The sequence below is a fragment of the Melanostigma gelatinosum genome, assembly GCF_949748355.1.
Source record: "Melanostigma gelatinosum genome assembly, chromosome: 3".
NCBI classification, from domain to species: Eukaryota; Metazoa; Chordata; class Actinopteri; order Perciformes; family Zoarcidae; genus Melanostigma; species Melanostigma gelatinosum.
The window spans coordinates 15037448-15060931 of NC_136636.1; the positions used below are offsets into that span (position 1 = coordinate 15037448).

Below are 23484 nucleotides of genomic sequence, written 5' to 3' on the forward strand. Positions count from 1 at the left end.
TGGTGCAGTTTTAATGCAGAGTATTCCATGCCACTGATAATCTATTACAATTGATAGGTGACAGGATTGAAAGTCAAATAAGCTTAAAAAAATACTGTATGTAGGCTTTTAAAAGTCGTATTTATTTACTTCACATAGTAGGCTAACTCACATGGAATCATGTCAAATAGGCGCACAGGATGTGCAACGTGTAGAGATTCAAGAAAGTATAAATATAAAAGTATAAATGATAGAAAAAAGACCTTTCTCATACAGTAATATAACTCAGCGTCCCTTGTTGTTGGTGCGCGTAAACATTCATCATTGGCTAATTGGCTGAGATGGAGGCACAAGCGTGTGTGGTCACGGGAGGCTTAGGGTTCCGCCTACAAACGTGCCGAGTTATTGGATACGTGTTGTTGCTAGGGGCGTGGATTATGCCGTGAAATATTCTAGTTTTCCCAAAACTGAAAGAGATGAAACATAGGAAGATAATAGTGGTATCAGCTGGACGACAAAATGCGCTGAGAGCTGCCTGATTCAACCTGAGGGAAACTGTGCCGCAGTGAGCATTATCTGATGAAGAGTCTCCATCCTGCACTCTCCAGGACAACCAGAGGAAAAACAGGACGCGAGGATATAGTTCAATGAACAATGCGGAGAAGCTGAGGTGCCACTTCTTTGGACTTATTTCTATTTTCACCCGGAACACCTGCTATTTATTTGCATAAAACAGAGCCCGGGAGGATGGGTCTTTGCAGGGGATGACAGCTGCGCACGTGATCGTCCCGTGTTTTTGGATGAGTAAAATGCACATCCTCAACATCCTGGCCTGTCCACTGTAGGCCAGCAATTTGTCTGCGGAACAACATCACATCTTTTATAGTTTGCGCTGGAGCGGGGGACCTTATGCAACGTGGAGGGAACCGCTTTCGTAATCTCATAGGGTGAACTGGCAATGACATCAGGCTTAACGTGAATATATGTGCTGTATTGCAGCAAGGTGGACCGGGGCGTGAGGTGGCACGGAGCAATGCGCGCATCTTCCGAGCCGGACATTTGTGTGGGGGTGTTCTGTGCCCGAAACAAATTCAAGGAATAAAGCGGCCATACATCCTGAGCTGGCGAACTGCGTCACTGCGTGCGAGTGTTGCAGGTATCGGCAGCAAACTCTCCCACCACCAGGAGAGCAGCGTGCTCATCATCCTCCCAGCACAATGTCGCCGGTAAGTGCTTAACAATCTACCAGGGATGGATTCGGCGGATCCGCCACTGGGATCCACATATTCCTCAGCACCCAATTTAGACTCGGACATTAATGCAAATGCCCGTGGGCATATTTATCAGAATGGAACGGACCACAATGTCAACATCCAAATCGAAGCCCTGCGAGGAGCAAGTGACCCCAGCGCATACCCCTCCACGGACTACCGGGCGCTGGTCCGACGAAGGTTCATTCGGCGGAGTTTGTGGGTGTCAGACTCCGAAGACACCAGCCAGCAGCCAGTGGACACGCCGGAGTGTGTCAACAGCAGCCCGGTGCCCCTCATTGACCTGCGGACAATCGTTGATCGGAGTCGTACCCGGGTTCTGCATGGAACCCGCCTGGGCCTCCAGGAGACTCCAAGCCCGGAGAGCCAGGTGGGGCTGAAGGACAGCGCCGCAGAGCGCGTGAGCGCCGCAGAGAAGAAGGGGGACAGTAGAAAGGCCGAGCCAAAGGTAGAGGTTGCGCCCTCGGATGTCACAGGTAAAGCAGGAAGTGACGAGAACGAAGAGGAGCCCGGGATGCAGGCTGTGTCCACGTCACCTGGGGGTCGCTTCCTCAAGTTTGACATCGAGCTGGGGAGGGGGTCTTTCAAGACCGTCTATAAGGGTCTTGACACCGACACCTGGGTCGAAGTGGCATGGTGTGAACTTCAGGTGGGTTCATTGATCATTCAAGTCCAGCATCACTCAGCCAATGATAGGCTTATGGGATTATAGGACCGTGTGTAGTTGGTTTAAAAAAAACACAGGAAAAGTCGGTCCTTGTGCACAGGTCAACCCAGGATAGGACTACTTTCTGGATGTGTTTCCCCAGAAAACAGGGCTATTGTAATTACACGGTAGCATCCTTTATTTGAAGTGGAAACAGTCACACATGTACATAACCTTTCTCATCCTAACCACCAGATCATATCTAATACATTAATATCTAATACATTAATATCGAATACATTCTCAGGCCCGGGGCTCTCAGGTTGTGAATGAAGCACTTTGCACTGCTTAAATGGCGTCACCTGCTTACAGGTGCCTCAACATCTAATAGTGAATGTGGATAATTGTCAGATTATTCAGGGTATTGTGTGTATTTCCTGCCTTTGTTCTTCCCCTCTATTACCAGTGACTGAATGACTGTACCAGTGCAGGATCAGGGTCACATTGATGTGCCAGTCAGTCAGTACAGGCATTTGTGTTACATCCTTCCTTATTGATGTAATGATTTTTAGCAACAGAGCAGAGCTGTTCTATTGTTTTTATAATCTCATATTGTGTGTGTTATGCTGTACAGCAGGTGAGATATTGGGTTACCCCATTCTGTTTTCCATAATGTTTTTGTTATTGAGCCACTATTGAAGTCTTTGTTCTCACTATGGAACTGAGGGTTCAGGGTATTGTTTCAGGGCAGAGTGAGGAGGAAGAGTAGCTTTTTGTAGCTTTTGACTTTTTGTCAGCGCTCACGTTTGCGCTAGCTCTCCCTCTCATAATTCTCAGCACAAATGTTTCCATCAATTATTTTCAATGTCCCCCAAAGACGTGAATAAGATTTCTTTATTTTCCTTTTCGGCTGCATACTTTGTTGAATTATAATTGAATTGAATCAAAGGTAATTCTGTTCTTTTACCTCAACGGTATTCAGCCCGGCTGCACAGTGTCAGCAGGTGAACTGTGGACACTTCAATTCGTCAGAATTCTAACATGGGGCAAATATAAATACACGGTCTCATAGCAGCGACAGCTTACTGTATCACTAATCTGTGTATGAGGTAATGTAATGATCCGTTTAAATGCCATCCATGTGACATACAGATTAGCTTGTACAGACCTGTAGACAGCAGTTCTTTCAGGTCTCAAAATGTGCAAAGCTACGTCTGTCCAGAGCAATTAACTGCCCGGAACAGTCAATGAAGTGTCATACTGCTGTGAGAATACCTTTATAAAGTATTCTTCTATAAAGCAGGCACAGTCACCTGTTTTATTTTTAACAGAATAGACTGTGGACACTTGTGCAGGCTTACATTTAAACAAAACTAGTGTGCATGTCCTTTTGACAGTTTGTGATCTGTGAGGAAAACTTCTTAAGTTCCTTGGTAATTGGTTGTTTTGACAGATTTCCTGGAAAGGCATTTTTATTGTACTATTTAGTTTCCTTCGAAAAACATTTTCCCAAACTGTCAACAGCAGTTTTATTTTACTCAATGCGCTGGCTGGTACTTCTACAGTAGACATTTGGCAGGGCCCAAATAAATACCAGTTTACTTTAAATGATCATAATGAGAACAACGCTTGTGACTTTGAGACGCAGCCCTGCCGCAGGATGTTTTAGATTTAGTGCAGCTTCAGAACGAAAAGAGAAGATGCTTCTTTTTTTTTGTCTTCCTGCAGAATCCAGGTTCACCCTGTCAGGCCCGAGGGAATGAGAAATACAAATTACAGCACAACTCAATCGGGTTCAGACGTAGAGTTCAATCACCATTACGTTGTGCTTACCTCACAGCTCTTGCTGGCAACGACAACACTAACACTAGATTCCAGTGAGGCAAGGGATGCACTTAAGTTCCCGGTTTTGTTGATGTACGCACTATAATATAGCGTACATGTAATGAGGCTCATTCAGATGTGACTTTTCAATCCATCATTGCAGGAGTTAACAACGTGAGCCCACAGCAATGAATCGCCTTGTTACATCCCGCATTTCAGACGCGGTTCTCTGCGTTTGTAACTTGCATTTAATAACACAAGTTTGAGTCGTAATTACTCACTATTGTTTATATGTAAAACATTGACTTCATTGTGCCTTAAAGTTTTTTTTCCCATATTTCTTGTCATCTGTCAAGAGAGAGAGAGAGGATGTGGTATTTTGAAACACTTCTACAGTGTTAATGAGAGTTTCAAGAGGAAGAGTACTCTATTTTTGAAAGTGTATCAGGAAAGGTATTTATCATGCGTGATGATAAATACAGTAAGATCTACAGTAAGTGTTCATGTACAGTCTATGTGAGCGTGTCTGAGCAGGTTCTTAGGGGAGATCGAGGGATGATTCAACTATTCTGTCCCCAGAGATGAGGCCTTGTCCTTCAGAGCTGCTGTGTTTCGCTCACAAACAGCCACTGCAGCTTGAATAGTGAGCCTTTACTGTCTGTGCGTTTAAGGGTAAGACAGAGAGTGAGACAGCAGAAAACACAGATCCTCATAGAACGATTCATGAATCTGATTTGAAGAGTAGCAGTTGCCTGGTGTCAAGTAAACCAGGCCGCTAGTCTTGTCACAAAATGGTGATCAAATATCTGCTGTGCACGTAGTTAACCGCAAATGAACAAACTATGCAACGGGATGTAGAAAAATGCCAAAACACTTCACAACTTTGAGATCTGTGCCCCGCTGTTGCACAGTATTTGTCTTGAATTGATGGCTTAACAATGAATACCAAACCGGGATTCATACTCCTGTTGTATTACCACACAGATGTGTCTGGAGAGTGAATCCTGCTGATGCAGCCCTCTGCACCAAGAGAGAGAGAGAGAGCGAGAGAGAGCGAGAGAGAGAGAGAGAGAGGGAGCGAGAGAGCGAGAGAGAAAGAGAGAAAGAGAGAGGGAAAGGGAGGGTTCAGCTAAGGACAGTGAGTAAGACTTGTAGTATTTGATACACAGCAAAACAGGAGTTCTATATTTACATTCTTTGCAGTGTTGTGTCTTCACCACTCTGCACTCCATTAGATACAAATGTCGGTAATTTATGCTTTTACACAGTTTTATTCTGCAAAATGAAGTCTCTGTAAAGCAGATTATGTGTTGTAAGTGCCACACCCTGTTCAGATCTCCCCTCTACAAATAATCATTAATAATCTGTGTGTTAAATACATAGAACACATGAAAAGAGAGATACGACAAGCTCGAATATATTGTTGTAAATCAGAATGACCACTGTGAAGGGAGCTGAAGCGGGGAGGTTCACAATGCTGCTCGGAATCTAAGATGCGTGAGGCTGCACACTGCATAGATCAATGTGTGCTGTGAATGAAATCTGATTCCCCATCATCAATTAATAACCAATACCACATTATTGTGCATCCCAGACATTTTAAAACATAAAATGCACCCTCATCACCACCATTAAATGTGTATATTGAGACAGAGGGAGATAAAATCCAGAGGTCATTCAGTGTTTGTCGTGGCTGAGGCCATTGGGTTGTATCTGCCTTGCTGACTGGAGAGAAACAGAAATGTAGAGGATGTTCGCTGTCAGCTGTTTTACTATTTATACAACAGTTCAGGGAAGGCAGGGGCCAAAATATTGATCAAGTATACAATGATTCACTCAGGCTTGTATAACCAAAGATAAACTCTGAAGAACTGTACACATTCTTCTCGATGTTTTGGGCTCTGTGATGGAAAATACTGAATCTCTAACTTGCCGTTATAAAGTCTCAATAGTATTTTCTTCTTTTTTACCAGCAGCACATTTGACATTTACTGATTTAAAATGCAATTTAATCTTTTGTTCATCTGTCAGGACAGATGTGTCGGTCTCTGTATCACAACACCAGATTAACTAAGGATTTGACTTTTCCTGGAAATGTCAGTATTCCATTCATAGTTCGGGGGGTTAGTGCTGGTGATAAAGAAAAAAGAGTAAATGGTTCAGACCCCCATGTTTACTGACTTGACATGACAAGGTTGTGGTCACTCTAAACATGAGGTAGTTCTAACAGACTTTTAAAGGAGGTTGAGAGTGGATTGTATCTTCCACACTTGATTTCAGAAAGACACTGACAATGATGATGATTCAGTTCCTTCCTCTTCCACCACCCCTTAAACTTGTTAGATTTGGACGAATTGCTTCCTCTCTGATAAGGCTCCAGAATACTGACAAGAAATGAGTGGATATATTATTTATCATTCAAAAAATAATCATGATTTTTTGGTTTTCCCCAGGACCAGAAACTATCCAAAGCTGAGAGACAGAGGTTCAAAGAGGAGGCAGAGATGTTAAAGGCTCTCCAGCATCCCAACATCGTGCGATTTTATGACTTCTGGGAATCACCGGTTAAAGGGAAGAAGTGCATCGTTCTGGTAACAGAGCTGATGACCTCAGGGACACTTAAAACGTGAGAGTCAATATGAAAACACTATTTTCTATAATTATCTTGGTATATTCACTTCAGCGTAAGTGGCAAATATGAGTGTTTTATTGCTGCTTGTATTTGTCAGTTTTTAAAACGCCTGATAGTAATGACCATTAGTCTGTCTCCATCATGTGTATCAAGTTTCATACCAATTGAATGACACCAGTCAGTAAATTCAACACTAGACTGTAGAGACTGAACAGTGTAGACCTTGTGGGGAAAAAAATGTTTGAGGAAGTCAAAATGAGGAGATTCGTTTGAGAATAGAAGTCATCAGCTTTTATATTTAACATTTTATCAACACAGTGACTAGTGGGGACCTTGATATGTCAATTCATAATTCAATGTGTTTTGAATGGAATGTAGCTACTTGGTGACAACAGGAACATCTTTCTCCTCCCAACAGGTACCTGAAGCGTTTTAAGGTGATGAAGCCTAAAGTTCTTCGGAGCTGGTGCAGGCAGATTCTCAAAGGCCTCCACTTCCTCCACACAAGGACTCCTCCAATCATCCACAGAGATCTCAAGTGTGACAACATCTTCATCACTGGTCCCACAGGCTCTGTCAAAATAGGAGACCTGGGCCTGGCAACACTGAAGAGGGCCTCCTTTGCTAAAAGTGTCATTGGTTAGTCATGAGCTATTTGGCAAAACGTCCTTTTATTGAATATTTATTTCAACCTGCAGAAACTTTTGGGCACTCTGGGGCAGCGGAAACAAGCGGTGAATGTAACAGACATATTATCAGCTTTGAAGTTGATGTGAAAAACTTGTTGCTACAGAGTAACATCAGCATTCATTTGAAATTGTGGTAACCTGATGAATGTAAGATCAACACTCTCTCTACTTTAACCTCTGTTTTTGGTCTCCACCAACTCCCGAGGGAAATATCTGTCTCTATAGTCTCATCAACTCGTCGCTATCGGTCTGTCTGCTGTTTGCCGCTGAGCTGGTATTGTACAGTTGGGCTTTTATGGCTCTTTCACTAAAAACAGCTTCTTGCTGCGGCCAGAAAACAACACAGATGCTAAAGGGGTTGATCAATATCTCTCTGTGAGTTCGTTAGCCCTTTCACAAACACTGTCGGTGTAGGTTTCTGCAGGTGATCCATTGGTAACACAGAAATATTGCTTTAAACTCTAAATTATGATACATGTATCAAAATCAGTTTTTCCCAAAGGCCATTTCAATGACATTAGCTCACATTTTAATTGAACAGCGAGCCTATGTCTTATTTTACTGAATGTTACGGGCAACAAAGATCCATCCAGGTACACAATCCTACCAATAGCCGATATGTTTACACTGTGTTTAATCTAATTGCAAATCAGCAAAGGTTCCGCTTTAGGCCCACTTTAGTTTGGTCAAAGTTTTCCCAGTTTTTCTCCACTAGATTAATGCTAAAAAAATGATTCAACACTTTTTTTTTAAATCAGAGAGTAACATCATATTATTGTGTTAAAGTAGGAAAGAACATCTCTGTGTTTTTTACTTTTTGATCAGTTCTCTGTTCTCTGCCATTTGAGTGATCACTAAATTCTTGGAGTAACGATGAAGCAGCTGTATTGGCTTTCAGTCCTCGGCACTGGTATTGATCCTACTGAAATAGGATGACACACTGATAACTGCATATGACTTTTTAATTGATCTTCCTCTCTTGCCTTAATTCTCTAGGCACTCCAGAGTTCATGGCCCCAGAGATGTACGAGGAGCACTATGATGAGGCTGTGGATGTCTACGCCTTTGGGATGTGCATGCTGGAGATGGCCACCTCGGAATATCCCTACTCTGAGTGTCAAAACGCTGCTCAGATCTACCGCAAAGTCACCAGTGTGAGTTCACAGTTAAAGCTGTTAAACTCATTGCTATTACAACGACATATATCGAGTCAGGGTCCGTTGTTCCTAACAAATGAATCAATTATGTTGTCTGTGGCTCGGAGACATGTACAGAGGTTGCAACCAATTATTTTATATATTAATACATATATACAAATATTTTTTAATAGACAGACTGACTATGCAATCTATAAAATATTAAAACATATGACACTGGCTCCCATTTAACCAAAGTAGAAATAAGTCTTAAATCTGGTATTTATCGTAATTCCCGGAGTTGAGATGTCTGTGTTTTGTAATGAATGTGTTTTAACACTGCAAACACTGTTTTTTTATGTACTTTCTTTAGTATATGCAGTCACATGCTAAGTTCTGCTGTTTTGTGTGTGTAAGTTGGTGAGTTGATACATGTTAATGCTGCTTTCTTTTGCAGGGGGTGAAACCTGCCAGCTACAGCAAAGTCAGTGACCCAGAAATGAAAGAAATAATCGGGGAATGTATCTGCCACAGAAAGGAAGAAAGGTAATTGGAGCAGGACTTTTGACAGTGTCTCGGGTCTCGTGATGCTTTTAGTATGTAGTAAGCGGGTGATCCTCACCTCAACACTGTTGTTTTGTTTTGTTTCTGTTTCTGCGGTGTGACGTCTATGCCAATATTTGGCTCTGACACAGTTGATGTTTTTGCGTGGGTAAGGTTACTATCATTGTGACCTTTAACCGAGGGCAGTACCTGGTGTTTGTGTATTTCCTGCAGGTACTCCATCAAGGACCTCCTGAATCATGCCTTCTTTGCAGAGAATACAGGCGTGAGGGTGGAGCTCAACGAAGACGACGATGGGAAGAAATCCTCCATTGCCCTGAAGCTGTGGGTTGAGGATCCTAAAAAGCTGAAGGGGAAGTATAAGGACACTGGTGTCATTGAGTTTTCCTTTGACTTGATAAACGAAGTCCCGGAGGTCGTTGCCCAAGAAATGGTAAACTGTTTGTTTAAGTTACTGAGAGATTAATTGTATTTTATTTGACACACAGACAATAGTCTTTACGCAATGAGCTGTTAACTTTATTACTAGTATGTTTTACTTAGTGGGTTGCGAGTAGAGGTCTGAAACCAGGCTAATCAGGTGTTCCACGGATTAATTCCTTTTTATAGACTGGTTTGGTCTCTGCTTGTGTTCCACATGCTTCATTTGTCCACTCGGCCAAAAGCCTGGGAAAACACTCATTTCTGTGCGGCTGTGTTGTGTCTGTCCGCTGACAACTTCAAAAATAGCTCTAATTCAGTACGTAAGGAATATTAAGCTGCAGGTAACCACAGCAATACTGCTCTCTGCTACATTACCAGGTAACTCATTGGAGAAACAGGCCCAACTGCCATTGATTTAACTGGCTGTGGCTGTGGTAGAAGCACAATAACACACAATGGTGTTGTGGAGGAAATGCAACGAGGTGCCTTTGACATATCAGGACAACTTGCTGTGGATTATTACCTGTGCAGTATCATTATATCACACATTCAGTAGATATAAGTGTCTATGCAGCAGTCTTTACTTTAGAACACAATCTTGGGCCCTTTTAATTAGGTGTAATGTAACTGGGGGTCGGTTGGTGATCATGTCTGCAACCAAACGCTTGAGGAATGAACAGTATTGATTGAAACTAGAGCAACTGATCAGCTGATCCTTCAGAAGGCACAAACAGGCAGTCCTTGTTGTTCATGGGTCGAATAAAACGAAGATTTGATGATTGATTACATACGTGTTGAATTACAAACCTGGTGTGTTCCGAGCTGCAGTGAGTGTCTTACATGTGTCCTGTAGGTGGAATCAGGGTTTTTCCTGGACTGTGATGTGAAGATAGTTGGGAAGTCCATCCGTGACCGCGTGGCTCTCATCAAATGGAGGAGGGAGCGTACCGTCTCGTCAGGAAATGGCAAAGCAGCTGTGAAGAAGGCGCAGCCGAACCTACTGCAGGTGCCCGGTACCGTCTTACCGCAGGCACCCGCATTAGCTACGAAAGATTATGTGGACCAAGAGGTGGAGCAGCAGACCCTGATCTGCACCGTGCCAGCCGCCACAGCTGCCACATGTGAGAACCTGCAATTAGAAGAACACATGAACGTATCGTATATCATACAACTTCAGTTTTACTGTCAGAACTCACTCATCCATTAACAGGAAATAAAACGACGACTTAAAACTGTTGAATTGGTATTTGTGATTGTAATCAAGAAAAGTTGACTGCAGCGATTGAGTAACACCTATTCGTCATCAATGAGGCATCTTCACCCAGCATTTGAATTAGAATGAGATGCTTCGCCATCGTCCCTCCTTCCACTGTCCTTGCTCAGTGTGTCCTTCCTGCAGAGGATCGTTGTGAATTATAATGTTTGTTATTACAGCTGACAGCAGAGTGAGCTCTACCATGCATTTAGATGATCTCAACAAACAGCAAGATGGCCCCTACCAGTCGCTTCCAGAGCCCATTTCCACAACTCAGAAGATCTACAGTCCTCCTGCGCAGGTTGAGCCTCAGCTGCAGCAGGGAACCTACCAGCAACCCGCAGCACAGGCCTCTCATGAAAACTACACACAGACATCCACTCAATTACACCATGGAGCCTACCAGCAGCTGCATCCTGGGGCCTATCGTCAACCTGCAGCGCAGCTGCAGCAGGGGCCTTATCAGTCTCAAACAGTGAGTGACAGCATTTCTTATTTCTATGGCAACTTTCTTAAATCCTTCATTGGTTTTTGAGTTGTTTTTTTAAATAAAACCATTTTTCTTTTCTTTTTTGGAATGATACCTGATCAGTGTCACTACAGTGATCCCGTTGTATGTCATGACAACCTGTTCGTCACTGAGAGCACAGTGTGTTTTAGGCGTGGAAACGCCTCCCTGGCTGAGATGTTACGGTGTAAGAAACACTCTCTCACTAAGACGATGAATAAAAGCCCCCGTCTGTGTCCGTCCCAGGATCTGGCTCCAACAAAAAGCACAGACAACTCAGCGCATGGCACAGACTTCCTATCCTCTAACTCGGCCCAGGATCCATCATTATTATCTTGCCCATTGCCCCCACATCAACACTCTCATCATGACTCAGCAAGTCATTTCAATTCACCTCTCCTGAATTTACAACCTCCCTCAGAGCACCGTCTGACCGTGCCACGCAGCCCACAGCCCCACCGCCACTGCAAGGCTTGCATGTTCCTCCTTTTGAGGGATAAGACAAAGGAAGGCGCATCTCCGAGACATGAATGTGGAGATCTCACTCTTCTCGACCACTGTCTCCATCACATCGTCAATCGCAGGACCAGTTCCCCCACCCTGTCTGCTAATGATCCAATGTTCAGCCCTGGGGAGGTCAGGGGCACTACCTCCTCAGTGGTTAAGCGTATAGACAAGAGGCTGAGTCTGGATGTCCCACTCTTCTCCAGCCTGAATCTGGACAGGGATCGGCTGTTATCAGTACATGACAGTGAAGGCAGACCACTGGTAGGTTAGAGAAGGAGGCTGCATGTAGGCTAAGTCCTGCCGTAGCAGCAGTCTGCTGTTCCCTTTAATGATTCTGCCAGCTACTTCAATCCTCCCGCCTTTCTATGACAGTAGCAAAGCCAGCCCAACAGCCAGTCTCTGCTCCTGCCTAATCCAAAATTAGGTCTCTGTTTTAGTGTGGCAGCGTACGTGATAACGAGCTAGCACAGTGTTTGGCAGTATGGCTGATGAGTAACGCTATAACATCGCTTTTACATTTCAGCATGCCTTATTGAACCTTTCCAACTGCTAAAAAACATCCCTCTCTACTTCCTTGTGTATGACTACCGCTGCTTTGATACACTGAACATTTTAACCTTGAGCTTAATTCGTAAATACACAAACATGACCGTGTCATACGATACCTAAAAACCAGGTTGAGTACCGGTAAATGTGATCTCTCTTGTGTTTCTGACAGACAGTTTCTGCTCCAGCTACACCAGCTCCTATTGTGCACCAGAGTAGACCGACAGCACAGAGCTTCCCCGCTGCAGACCCCGCTCTACAGCCACAACATACTGCTCAACCCAGCCAGGAGCAGGTACTGCATGCATCTATCTGCAAGAGGCCCTGCCAACAGTGAGACACAAAAAACAGGATTAGGAGGCAAAAGTTTGGAAGTTACCCGATGAAACCCACTCAGGGTTAATTATTAATAGTTCTTAATACTTGTTTGGCATTCAGTGTCAACTGTTAAAAACTATTACATGCAAATAAGATTAGTGCAATTGCAATTTAGTGGTACCAGCTATCTGAACGCACACTATTTGTAGGGTATCTGTGTGTGAGGTGGGTACAAAGTGTATCTGATGTCCCCTTTTAAATACTTCATCACATACTATATATATATGTGTGTGTGTGTGTGTGTGGGTGTGAGAGAGAGAATAGCTTTTCATGTAGTTTGTGTTTCCTTCCCATTTGTCTTTCCTCCCTGTAGTGCCATCTCCAACCAGCTGCTGTGCTGCCCCAGGTACAGCCATCATTTCTGATAACCTAACTGCAGCTGGCTACATACCGTACATACACTGCAAACCACACAGAATAATTCATTCGTATTAACTCTACCTGCCCTGCAGCTCATTTTAATAAAGTGGAGCTGTCAGACCAGAACATCTTGTCAGAGTTAGTTTGTATTTTCATCACAAAAGTCTTACTCACCAGTCAAAGTGGAAAACAAATGTTTGATTTCCTTCCTTAGCCGTTATCTGCTGACCAGCCTATATCTCACCTGAATCCTCCTGACATATCTACCAGTTTTCCACAGTCAGTGTCCAGTACTCCTCCCCACTCCTGCCCCTTCAGATCAGCACACAGGTGGTAGCATTAGAAACACAAGATCAAACTAAGTTAGCGAGTTTGGGAGAAATATCCTACAAATGTTAATAGGTTACAGGATTCATACATAAAGGGCCTGTGTGAATGGTATTTCTATCGACTGGTTGTCTTTGTTCATTTTATATAATTTTTCCCTTCTTTCCCAGTTTCCCTCACCACATCCTGTTGTTCAAATAGGGGGCCTCAGGCCCACTTCCTTCCCCCCAGCTCCTCTGCCATGTGCCTACAGCAGCAGTCGCCCTCTTATGTCTAGCTCCCGCTACTCACCATCACCCCACTATCCCTCCTTCCCTCTGACCCCTCACACTACCCGGCCATTTATACCTACTCTCGGCAGCCCTCAGACCCCTCTGTCCACACCTCAATACCTGCCCAATGTGGCACTATCTATTCCACCTCTTGCCATGGCCGTGTCCCCTGCAGTGCCCCAGCAGCAGGGCGGCCCTCTCACATCTCAGACAAACATTGGTAGCTTCCATACCACCCATCCCTTACATCTCTCCCAGGTACAACCCACCCCACACCCCGCCCCCTACCCTGAGCAGGAGTTGGCTCAGCCGCCTGTCCAGGTGAATATTTGGCTCAGTTCTCACTGTAATGGTTGGGTCATGGAAAATCTGTCATACTGAGGTGGCAATGTGTCTTAATTGTGGGTATGATGAATGCAGGGCATGCGTTTGGGGATTTAGAGGTGAACATTTACCAGTAAACATTAATTGATGAACAATTCCCTAAGTGTGCTATTTTTTTCAGGCGCAGATGATTACACCACAGGGTCATTTGGGAGAATTTCACCTTTTGGCTTCGGTCCACGCTGCCTTGCCTGCTGTTCAGACTCCTCTCTGGGGAAGCGGAGTAACCCCTGCAGCAGACCGAGACTCAACTGTAGCTCCTACAGTTCCAGCTCCAGCCTCAATCTCAGCTCCAGCCCAAGCTGAAACTCAAGCCCCAGGACAAACTCCAGCTCTGGTCCCAGCACAAAACCAACCACCCATGCCTCAAACTCCAGCTTTGACTGCTGTTAATAATGCCCCGACTTCCGTCCCAATACAAGTTCCAACAGCAGTTCAAACCTTAGCCTCTGCTCCAGTTCAAGCACCGGTCTCTGCATCGGGTCTCATTTTTGAATCACCAAAAGGACCATCTACAAGCTCAGACACATCTTCTGCACTTGGGAAACCCAAACTCTCCGTCCTAAGTTTAGGCTCTGCCCCAATTCCTGTCACACTGCCAGACACAGCTCCTGTCGCAGCTTCGGTCCAGGCCCCATTTCTGCAGCCTGCTGGCATCCAGACAGCAGTGTATGAGTGCGCCATTCAAGCCGCAACAGAGCAAAACTTCTTCGATTCTACAGCTTCCTCTTGCACCCTTCAACAAGAGCCCTGTGTAGAGGTAGGGATGACGCCAAAGTTTGTACATTTTCAAGTGTAATTTTGATCGATACACAGATGCATACTCTTAAAAGATGACACTTGCTGGCTGATGTCTCGTTGTTGCTCAGAAAGTGTGTTCAAACCACAGTTTGCCTCTCAAGTTACATTCATATCAGTTTAATGCCTCAATCCCATCTTTAAACCAGCTTCTACGTTTGAGACTAAAATAACCCTTTAAGGACAAAAGCCAATAGCGCACATTAACATCAATACCAGCGTTATACATGCTTGCAATGATCCGTCCTGTTTTGTTCCTGCCCATTTTTCTGTCTTCAGGATGTGCTTCAAGACAAACCCGGATCTTTACCGAGTTATGCCTATGACAGGTGGGTGTCAACTTCTTCACTGTCTTTCAGCTCTTTACAGATTCTGTTATCACTTTCTGTGATGAAAACGTGTACCACAGGGTGATGACGTTAACGTTTCCTTTTATAGTCTCAACTCTGACGTGGCATCTGGTAAGGAAACAAGTGACGGCTATGACGGCTTGGCTAGTGGCGGGAAGGGGGACGGAAAACCCAGGAAACATCACCGCAAGTCTGCTCGCACACGCTCCCGTCAAGAAAGGACCAGCAAGCCCAAACTGAGCATGCTCAATGTGAGTCATGATGTAAGGATTTGACAAAAAGCTATTTCTATTTCTTAAAATGTAGATGTGTCTGATTGTTAGGTGTAACCCCTGCACACACAGGTTTGCAACACTGGTGATAAAATGGTCGAATGCCAGCTGGAGACTCACAACCACAAAATGGTGACATTTAAATTTGATCTGGATAGAGATGCTCCAGAGGAAATTGCCACTTACATGGTTAGTTGAAACTTTTACACTTTTCGTCATTTACTTGTTTTATTTTTGACATTGTTTAACATCTTTGAAACGGTATGCCCACAGGTAGAGAATGGGTTCATCCTACTGTCAGAGAAGGAGATCTTCATTGACCAGCTAAAGGACCTTGTGGACAAAGCTGAAGACATGCTGAATGAAGACATGGAGGGTGAAAGGGCCTCCGCCTTGAGTTGTAGTCCTGAGCAAGGCCAGATTTCTGAGGGGCTGTTGGGAGAGGTAAGAGGGGTATGTACTGTATATATATCTTACTATGCAGCATATTGACTTAGCTCACACCTGTCTCTTGCTCTGCAGAGTCAGCAGCCTGGAGCGCCTCAACCTGTCTATCAGCAGAATGGTAAAACGATTGTCTCTTTCAGAAATGTATTCATGGGCATGCCTCATTTTTCACATTCAGTTGTAAGACAATGTGTGGTGATTGTTTGAACTCTTGGATTGCAGTTCTTCACACAGGAAAGAGATGGTTCATTATCTGCCCCGTTGAGGAGACGGCCACATGCAGCCAGGAGACCCCGACTGACGGTACAGCTACACAGTCTCTTGGGAGTTCAGCCACCACCCAGGCTGCTGACAGTGGCACTATAAGGCCGTCTGCATCCAGAGGTGACGTTGTTTCTTCAGAGCAATTTCACCACACGATTTGACAGCTTCACGGAACAATAGCACCACACGATGGGAGCTGAATGAAATAGATCCTACAGCTCCTGTGTGCAATGTTTGAATAAAAGTTGGTATATTTCATCATTTCTTTACAATTTTCTCTCGTCTTGATTTTTTTCCTCCTGCAGAAGGGTCGTCCTCCACGATGTCTGGTGGCAGTGGTGGCTTCAACTATGATGTGTATGGATTCTGTAGCCCTCCGATAATGTCCAACACAGACCCTCTCCTCTTAGCTACCCTGCCCCCCCCTGTGTCTGCTCCCCTGACCCTTCAGTCAGGGACATCGGTGGAGCCTGCGAGCAGCTCGGTGCAGCCCAGTGTTCATCAGGCCCAGCCACCCAGAGCTCAAACGTTGCCCCCGTCGTCCCCACATACGTCGTTACCTGTGGATGAATCACGAGGATCCCCTTTGGGCTCCATCTCCCCGATCCATGCGGCTCAGCAGATGCCCGACTTGACGTGTCCTGTTTCTGTGGCTGACGAGGTGCCCTGCTGCCCCCTGGTCATGCCCCTGTCTCTGGATGTGAGCGGTTTACATGGGGGGTCTCCTCTCACTCCTCTTCCGCTCCAGGAGCCAGGTTCAGTCAAAGAGCCGCTGTCCGTCTCTTATGCCTCTGCAGCTCGCAGCGAGCGCCCACAGCAGCCCGTGGTGCTGCACCAGCCTTTTTCCAGCGTGGGGGGGACCAAAGTGTCCTCAGTACCCCAGAGCCCAGCGCCCTCCCAGCACGGCGCAGGGCCCGGTGAGTCAGACGGCGAAGTACGTCTGAGCCGCGGGGGCTTTGTGGACAGCACCATAAAAACTTTGGATGAGAAACTAAGGAACTTGCTCTACCAGGAATATGCTCCCATGTATCCATCAGGCAGCACTGCAGAGACACCGGGCTCCGGCACCGAGTACATCCAGTCCCCTCCTGGTCCAGAGAGCGCCACAGGAGGGTCAGGAAACAGCACGCCAGGGCCGATGGGGGAGGGACGCTACAGGGCGGGAGAACAGCTGGTAAGTACAATTACTAGAAATATATTAAACTATATAACAATATTTAAATACAGTGGGAGTTGCAGGCTTAAATATTCAGATTTAACTCTTAATTTTAAAAACAGCAGTTGACAAAATAATCTCACCACAAGGTGAAATGAGTATTTCTTTTCTGCTGGAGGAGATTGTGTAATATGACGAGAGCTACAGAACAACAAGTATTGGACCTTGTAATTGGATTGTTTTGTGTGTATGTAAGTTAGATTTTGTGAATTATGTTCATTTCAATTTATTGTATTGAAAGAAAGGAAAGCTTTATTTAAATTTTTTGTCATTGTTGAAGTCTATGTGTTAGCAGACCTATCAATCCATTTTGGGTTTGTAGAATGAAAATATTTTAGGATATTTAGGCATCGAAAACTACAATGTAGTATTAAAATGAACTATTTTTCACAAGACCGTATTAAAAAAATATATAATTATAAAAGTTTTCACCCTTTGTTTTCAAATGTAGTCTGCCAGTTAATGCTGGTTTAAAAGGTATTGTGCGATATATTGCGAGATACATTTCAAATAGGATTAAATATACTGTGAGCCATATGTATACATGGTAATACATTTTCGGTGCATAAAGGATTTCAAGAAAAATTGTACTGCCTATTTTACACAAGCTGCAGAAAGATTTTATGAGAAGTATCATCTAAACACTCTATATTAACACTCAGACAACAGAACAGTGAGACATGGTTTGTATATTGTAGCTTTCTAATGGCTCTGTTGTGTTAACCTCTCATCATGTCACCTCTATTAGCCTCAAATTCCAGAGAGAATGGACAGTTTGAGCACACTGAGTGACTCAGCTGTGTGTGGTATGTACAGCACACACTAATCGATGCAACAAGACTGGTATCATTGACTTCTATCCAACTGTTTGTTTTAGTGTTTGTTGATTACTGCAGAGCCACTCTGTTCATTGTTTTGGACGTTTTTGCAGCTTCCATGTCAAGAAGACACGTTCCTCACTCTGCTTCCTGCTCTGGAACAAGAGGCCGATTTAAGGTAGAGATTTTCCTCCCTTACATTTAAGGGGAAGGTAGAATCTTCTTTTAGATCGGTTCAACAGCATTTGACGTCACAGAAGCACAGGACGCCCTGTAAATACCCCGATTTCTCTTTGCTTTTGGCAGATCATCTCTGTTCCCCCTGAAGTGGCCAACAGACGAGATGTGAAGCAGAGAAGCTGGAGCAGTGCTGCCTCACCGGCACACCCTGTAGGATACAGTGAGGAACACATCCAGGCTGAGACCATGTCTGCATCCACCACGATTGGTCGTTTCTCTGTGGTCAGCACTGAAGATGACATTACGCAGAGGACACGGTGCAGCCGCTACTCTGCCCCGCCTGATTTCTACCTGGACACACCTCCGTCCATGGCCAAGCAGGACTCCCTGCCTCGCGCCCTGACCTCGAACTCTGTCGCTGTGGATGTCACGGTCCATGCTCGCTTCCTCTCCTCAGACTCCGGGGCTGACAGCAGCCCTGCAAAGCTGGCTCCTGCCACCCCGTCACAACATACTCGCTCTGAGCGCAGAGGAAGTGACCTCATGAAGAGGGCAGTGGCCTTCCTCCGTCGCTCAGGGCGCAGCAGCAGTGTGCAGAGCTCTGACTCACCAAGCAGGCATGGAGGCGTGCACGGCTCAGCCAATGCCAGCAGCGATAATGACTCAGAGATGGAGGACTCGGACATGAAAAGGGACCTACAGAGACTCAGGGAGAAGTACGTGTAGCCAGGGGTTTGCTTTTGGCCTTATTAAGTGTCTTCTCATGAAAATATTTTGTCATTTAGCTTGAATGTGACCAGTATATTCCTGCCTCCATCCCTCTCAGACATCTGAGGGAGCTCTCTGAGCTGCAGGCCCATCAGCGGGGGGAAGTGGAGCTGCTGTATCGCCGGCTTGGCAAAGCCCCTCCTACTGGCTTGGGTCTCTCACACGCTGCACCACAAGCCGGTCGAAGGAAGAGGTCCAGCAAGCACAGACTGAAGCCTGGCAAACTTCTCAGCCCTCTGGTTCAGCAATTTAGAAATGTCACAACCAAATCGAGTGACTCCAGCAAATCCAGTGAGTAACTTTTATTATAGGTTGAATATTTACAGCAGGAGCAATGAGTATACCATTCTAACGCTTGTGTGTGTGTGTTTAGGTGCTGCTACGGGTACAGGTGAGCCCACAGTGAGTTTAAATGGCTCTCCAGCCAAAGGGTCTATCCCCACTCACGATAGGGCACGTTCATGCACCAGCCACCTTCCCAGCTCAACCGCAGAGCCCGTTCAGACTCAGCAGCCCTGTTCCCTCAAGGGATCTTTGTCTTCCGACAATATTTACGCTGGACTACATGGAGACGGCACCGGCACACAAGCTCCACCTGGACAAGGTAACCACCAGCAACACACATCAGAGCATCTTAGCCATCAGTCTTTCCACTAATACTGGACTGTAAGCATGTCGATTCATCAGAGAATTAATAACAAATGTTTTATTTGATGAGGTTGCGTATTTCATTGTGTGCTCTTCTTACCTTGGTTTCTTCTCCCCTCTTTGATTATACTCCTCTACAGGCTGGTCTAATTACCCTCAAACATCTGAGAGAGTGACCTATAAATCCAGTAGCAAGCCACGAGCTAGATTTCTCAGTGGGCCTGTGTCTTTGTCTATCTGTTTGTATCTCTTCTCTTCCCGCATAGCTTCATTCTTTTGTTGTCCATTGTTATTATCTATTTCTCTACCTTTAGCTCACTGATATCTTTTTTCTGTCTTTGCCACATATTCTGCGACACCGCTGGGTTTTCTTAAGTTTATTCTCGTCCTTATCACCTGCCTTTATCTTGTACTTTTGCTGGCACAGAAGTATATTGCTTATTCAAACCCCTGAAGTGTGAACTTTAGGTAAAAGTAAAGTAAAGATTTGGATTGATTCAATGTTTTTTTTTACACTAAGAATCATTCGTTTCCGTTTATTGGACAATTACTTTGTTTCAGAAGCGTGAGGTTTGGATAATCAAGGTTATGGGCACGAGGCCTATCTCACATTTCAAGTGTATCTTACTGATGCTTGTACTATTCATCCACCTTATACCAAACATGTTTTTGTTACTTATCCACCATGCGTTACTCGGCAATGGACGTCTGCATGCCACATGCACCCCGACATGCTATAACATTTCTAATCTCTCATCTCTGTTGAACCTCTCTCTCTCTATCACTGCAACACTGCACTTTGATATGGCTCTCACCTCGACCACTTGCATGATTTTGCCAATAAATGGACAGTTTTGTTTTAGGGGCTGATTGCTTTGTCTGGTTTTAGTTGGTCCTATGTTTTGCGGCAGTGTTCAGCAGCTTTGTTTTGCACTGTATCGTGTTGTTGTACAATATTAATGGGAATTAATGTTTGTTTAAAATCTTTTTTGTCTTATAGGGTCAACACTGAAGCGTCTTTGTCTTGGTAAAGAACGTGGCAACAGTATGTAGAACTACGGTGTCCCACTAAAAGCCTCATGTTCGTTTATATCAGTCTAATCAGCTCAATAAACAGGATCTCATGGTATGTGTGTCTCCCTAGGGTCTGGAGCCGGGCCAGGGGCTTTCAATCAATCACAGCAGCCGCCTACAGGTGCCACGCCTCCTTCTCACCAGCCAGTGATGGGACTGGCCCAAGCTCAGGCCAATAACAGCAACAACAAGACCGGCACATACACCGGCTCATCCATGAGCGCCAGTGAAAACAACCTGCCTGAAGACTTGCAGCGGCTGATGGAGGACTGGGCCCAGGAGGTTCTTATCGTCACCCGCAGGCCGCGCACTAACTCTCTGAGCATTAGTGGGCAGCAGCTTTGGAATCAGGTTGTGCCTCGAACACGTGGACACCTGGCTAGTGCTTCAGATGTGAGTTTCATGCTAGTGATGTACCACTTTGTGTTCCATCAGCCCCGCGGTTACAAGAAACTAAATGATTAAAATCTTAAACACCCTTTATTAGAATTGAGTTTGTTAAAGAGGTACAGTGGAAGTTGTGCATGTAAACACAGTATTTAGATAATGAGGCCTGAAGTGGAGAACAATAGGCATTGACAAAACATTTTGATTTGCCTAGTTTTCTTTTTTCTCTAAATACAATAAATTGAGGCGTCACAAATGACTAAAATACTCAAAATGCATACTGTGTCAGATGTCAGCAGAAATATACAGTAATTTGCAGTACGGTTATTATTCTGTCATCATTGCTGATTGTATTTGACTTCCTAATACAAAGCTAGAAGAGTTGTAGCTTCCCACTGAGGAAAAGGCTTTGTGCACAACAGTCATTTGTGCCAAACTGCTAAATCTGTACAGCACAGTTCATTGCAAGTAGTGTGCCATTTATGCGTGCTATCTATTTATTTAATTATTTAGTGAGTTGGCTGAGGTCACAATGTTTTTTTTTATTGCTGCGCAGACAACACACAGCTGTACCTTCCCTTGAGACCTGATGACCCAAGAAGCATAGCTGCTATTTTAGACTCATGATATCAACCCTATCAGACCCATTGAAAGTGCCCTTGGCCCCTTAACATAAAATCCACTGGCAGAAACGTAGGGGTAATATTTTATTCAGATTTAAGCTTCAAACCACAAATCACAAAAGTACTGTTTCCTTCAAATTACAACCATCTCCAAAATCAAACCAATCCTCTCTCACCCTGACCTGGAAAAAGTCATTCATGCATTTATCTTTTCAAGACTTAACTACTGTAACTCGCTCCTCTCTGGAGTCACTCTCTCGCCTCCAACTAGTTCAGAACGCAGCAGCTCGGCTTCTCACTGCTTTTAAACAGAGGACATCACATCAACCCGATCCTGGCTTCTCTTCATTGGCTCCCTGTTCCTTTTAGAATTGATGTTAAGATTTTACTGATTACTTTTAAAGCACGTATGGGTCTGGCCCCAAAATACATAGACAAAATGTTGAGCAGGCTCGCAACCTTAGAACCTCAGGTGGGGCCCTTCTGGCTGTTCCAAAGTCAAGGCTGAAAACAAAAAGTAAAGCTGACCGTGCGTTTGCCATCAGGGCCCCTCTGCTTTGAAACGACCTGCCTGAGGCGATAAGGCTCGCACAATCAGTAATCTCTTTTAAATCACTTCTTAAAACCCATTTTTACATTTGAGTTATTTTATTTTTTTATGAAATGATATTATTTATTTTATTTCTCAGTTAATTTCTATCGTATCGATTGGTTTCATTGTTTGTGTGGTATTGTGTAAATGCAGTTAGTCATTATTGTTCAATACCCTGTTAGGTATCATGGACAGCTCCAGGTTCAGAGGCCTGCAGTCTTCCCCTGTCATGGCCTGATGGCCCCCCGGGGTCAACAATGATGACCAGCCCCTCCACAGGGCCCCATCCCAGCTATCAGCTACACCCTCCTGCTCCATTCAGGGCCTTGTCCTTGCCTCTCTCTAACAGCCAGTGGCCTGGGTTGCTCTTTCAACTTCCTTCAGGAGTCTTTGCCTTTCCTGCCTTGCCCTCGGCCCAGGACGCCCCCAGCCCCATTGCATCATATCAGCCACCCAACCCCAAAGCCAGGACTCTCTAACCTGAGTAGCATTGTGTCTTCCAACTCCGTTACCAAAAGGAAATGTCATCATAGGTCCAGTCCATTGTATGTGAATATACTGTATAGATTTAACCGGCATGTATCTAATCATATGTACATACTCTATTTGTTTTTTATGCGTTTTATGTTATTTGTTTAATTTGCATAAACATACCTCATGTCCATGTTACGGTACATAATCCTTGAGTGCAGTGTAAATGTAGTAGCACATTAAAAGATGTATAATTAGCCCAATCAGGCTTAGAAGAGCAGTTTTTTGTTATTGCTTAGAAATGTACCATTCCACTCATTGAATGTTCATAATGTAGTGTTCATTCATGGTACGTTGCCGCGTGTATATATATTAATCCCTGTTTGTCTGTACATAGCTCCAGTGTTTGTACAGGTAACATTAGATAATCCATTGGTCGGTGCTGCAGATAGGTGTCTTAACGCGACACCTTATTAGCCACCATCATGCCGTCACTGTGAACACTTGACATCCTGGTCACTAGGACCAGCCGCTTTACTCTGCTCTCTCAGTCCAAGGATAGGTTTCATTCGTCATCGAAGAAATGCTTCCAGCACAAGCGCTTACAATATCCTTAAGGGATTTGAATGAACTTGAATTCTGTCTTCAGGTGAAAAAACACCTGTGAGAGTGCCTTGAATTGCAGTTTCAGTTTTATGAAGAAAAGCATTTAGATTCCAAGCAGACTAGATATTCTATATATATATATATATATATGCTTTCACCTACAAAGGTAAATTATGTGATTTGAATAATGAATGTTGATTGACACATATTTACTTGAGCAACCAAACACAACCAAACCCTATAATCTGGTTATGTTGCAGTTAATGAAA

At 44.5% G+C, this 23484-nt stretch overlaps 1 protein-coding gene across 1 annotated transcript; it reads left to right on the forward strand.

Moving 5' to 3' along the window:
* Positions 1 to 1230: 1230 nt before the first annotated feature.
* wnk2 (WNK lysine deficient protein kinase 2) lies at positions 1231 to 22617 on the forward strand (the record flags this gene model as incomplete). Its single annotated transcript, XM_079266098.1, has 28 exons — positions 1231 to 1899; positions 6174 to 6346; positions 6771 to 6991; positions 8038 to 8195; positions 8635 to 8723; positions 8955 to 9174; positions 10018 to 10285; positions 10599 to 10894; positions 12153 to 12275; positions 12672 to 12704; positions 13216 to 13638; positions 13823 to 14461; positions 14779 to 14828; positions 14938 to 15100; positions 15194 to 15310; positions 15395 to 15565; positions 15644 to 15686; positions 15791 to 15952; positions 16138 to 17006; positions 17797 to 17854; positions 17980 to 18044; positions 18173 to 18762; positions 18873 to 19105; positions 19188 to 19418; positions 19603 to 19701; positions 20463 to 20507; positions 20607 to 20929; positions 22321 to 22617. 28 exons carry the CDS (start codon positions 1231 to 1233, stop codon positions 22615 to 22617), a joined length of 6828 nt encoding a protein of 2275 aa, XP_079122224.1.
* Between the last annotated feature and the right edge of the window lie 867 nt (positions 22618 to 23484).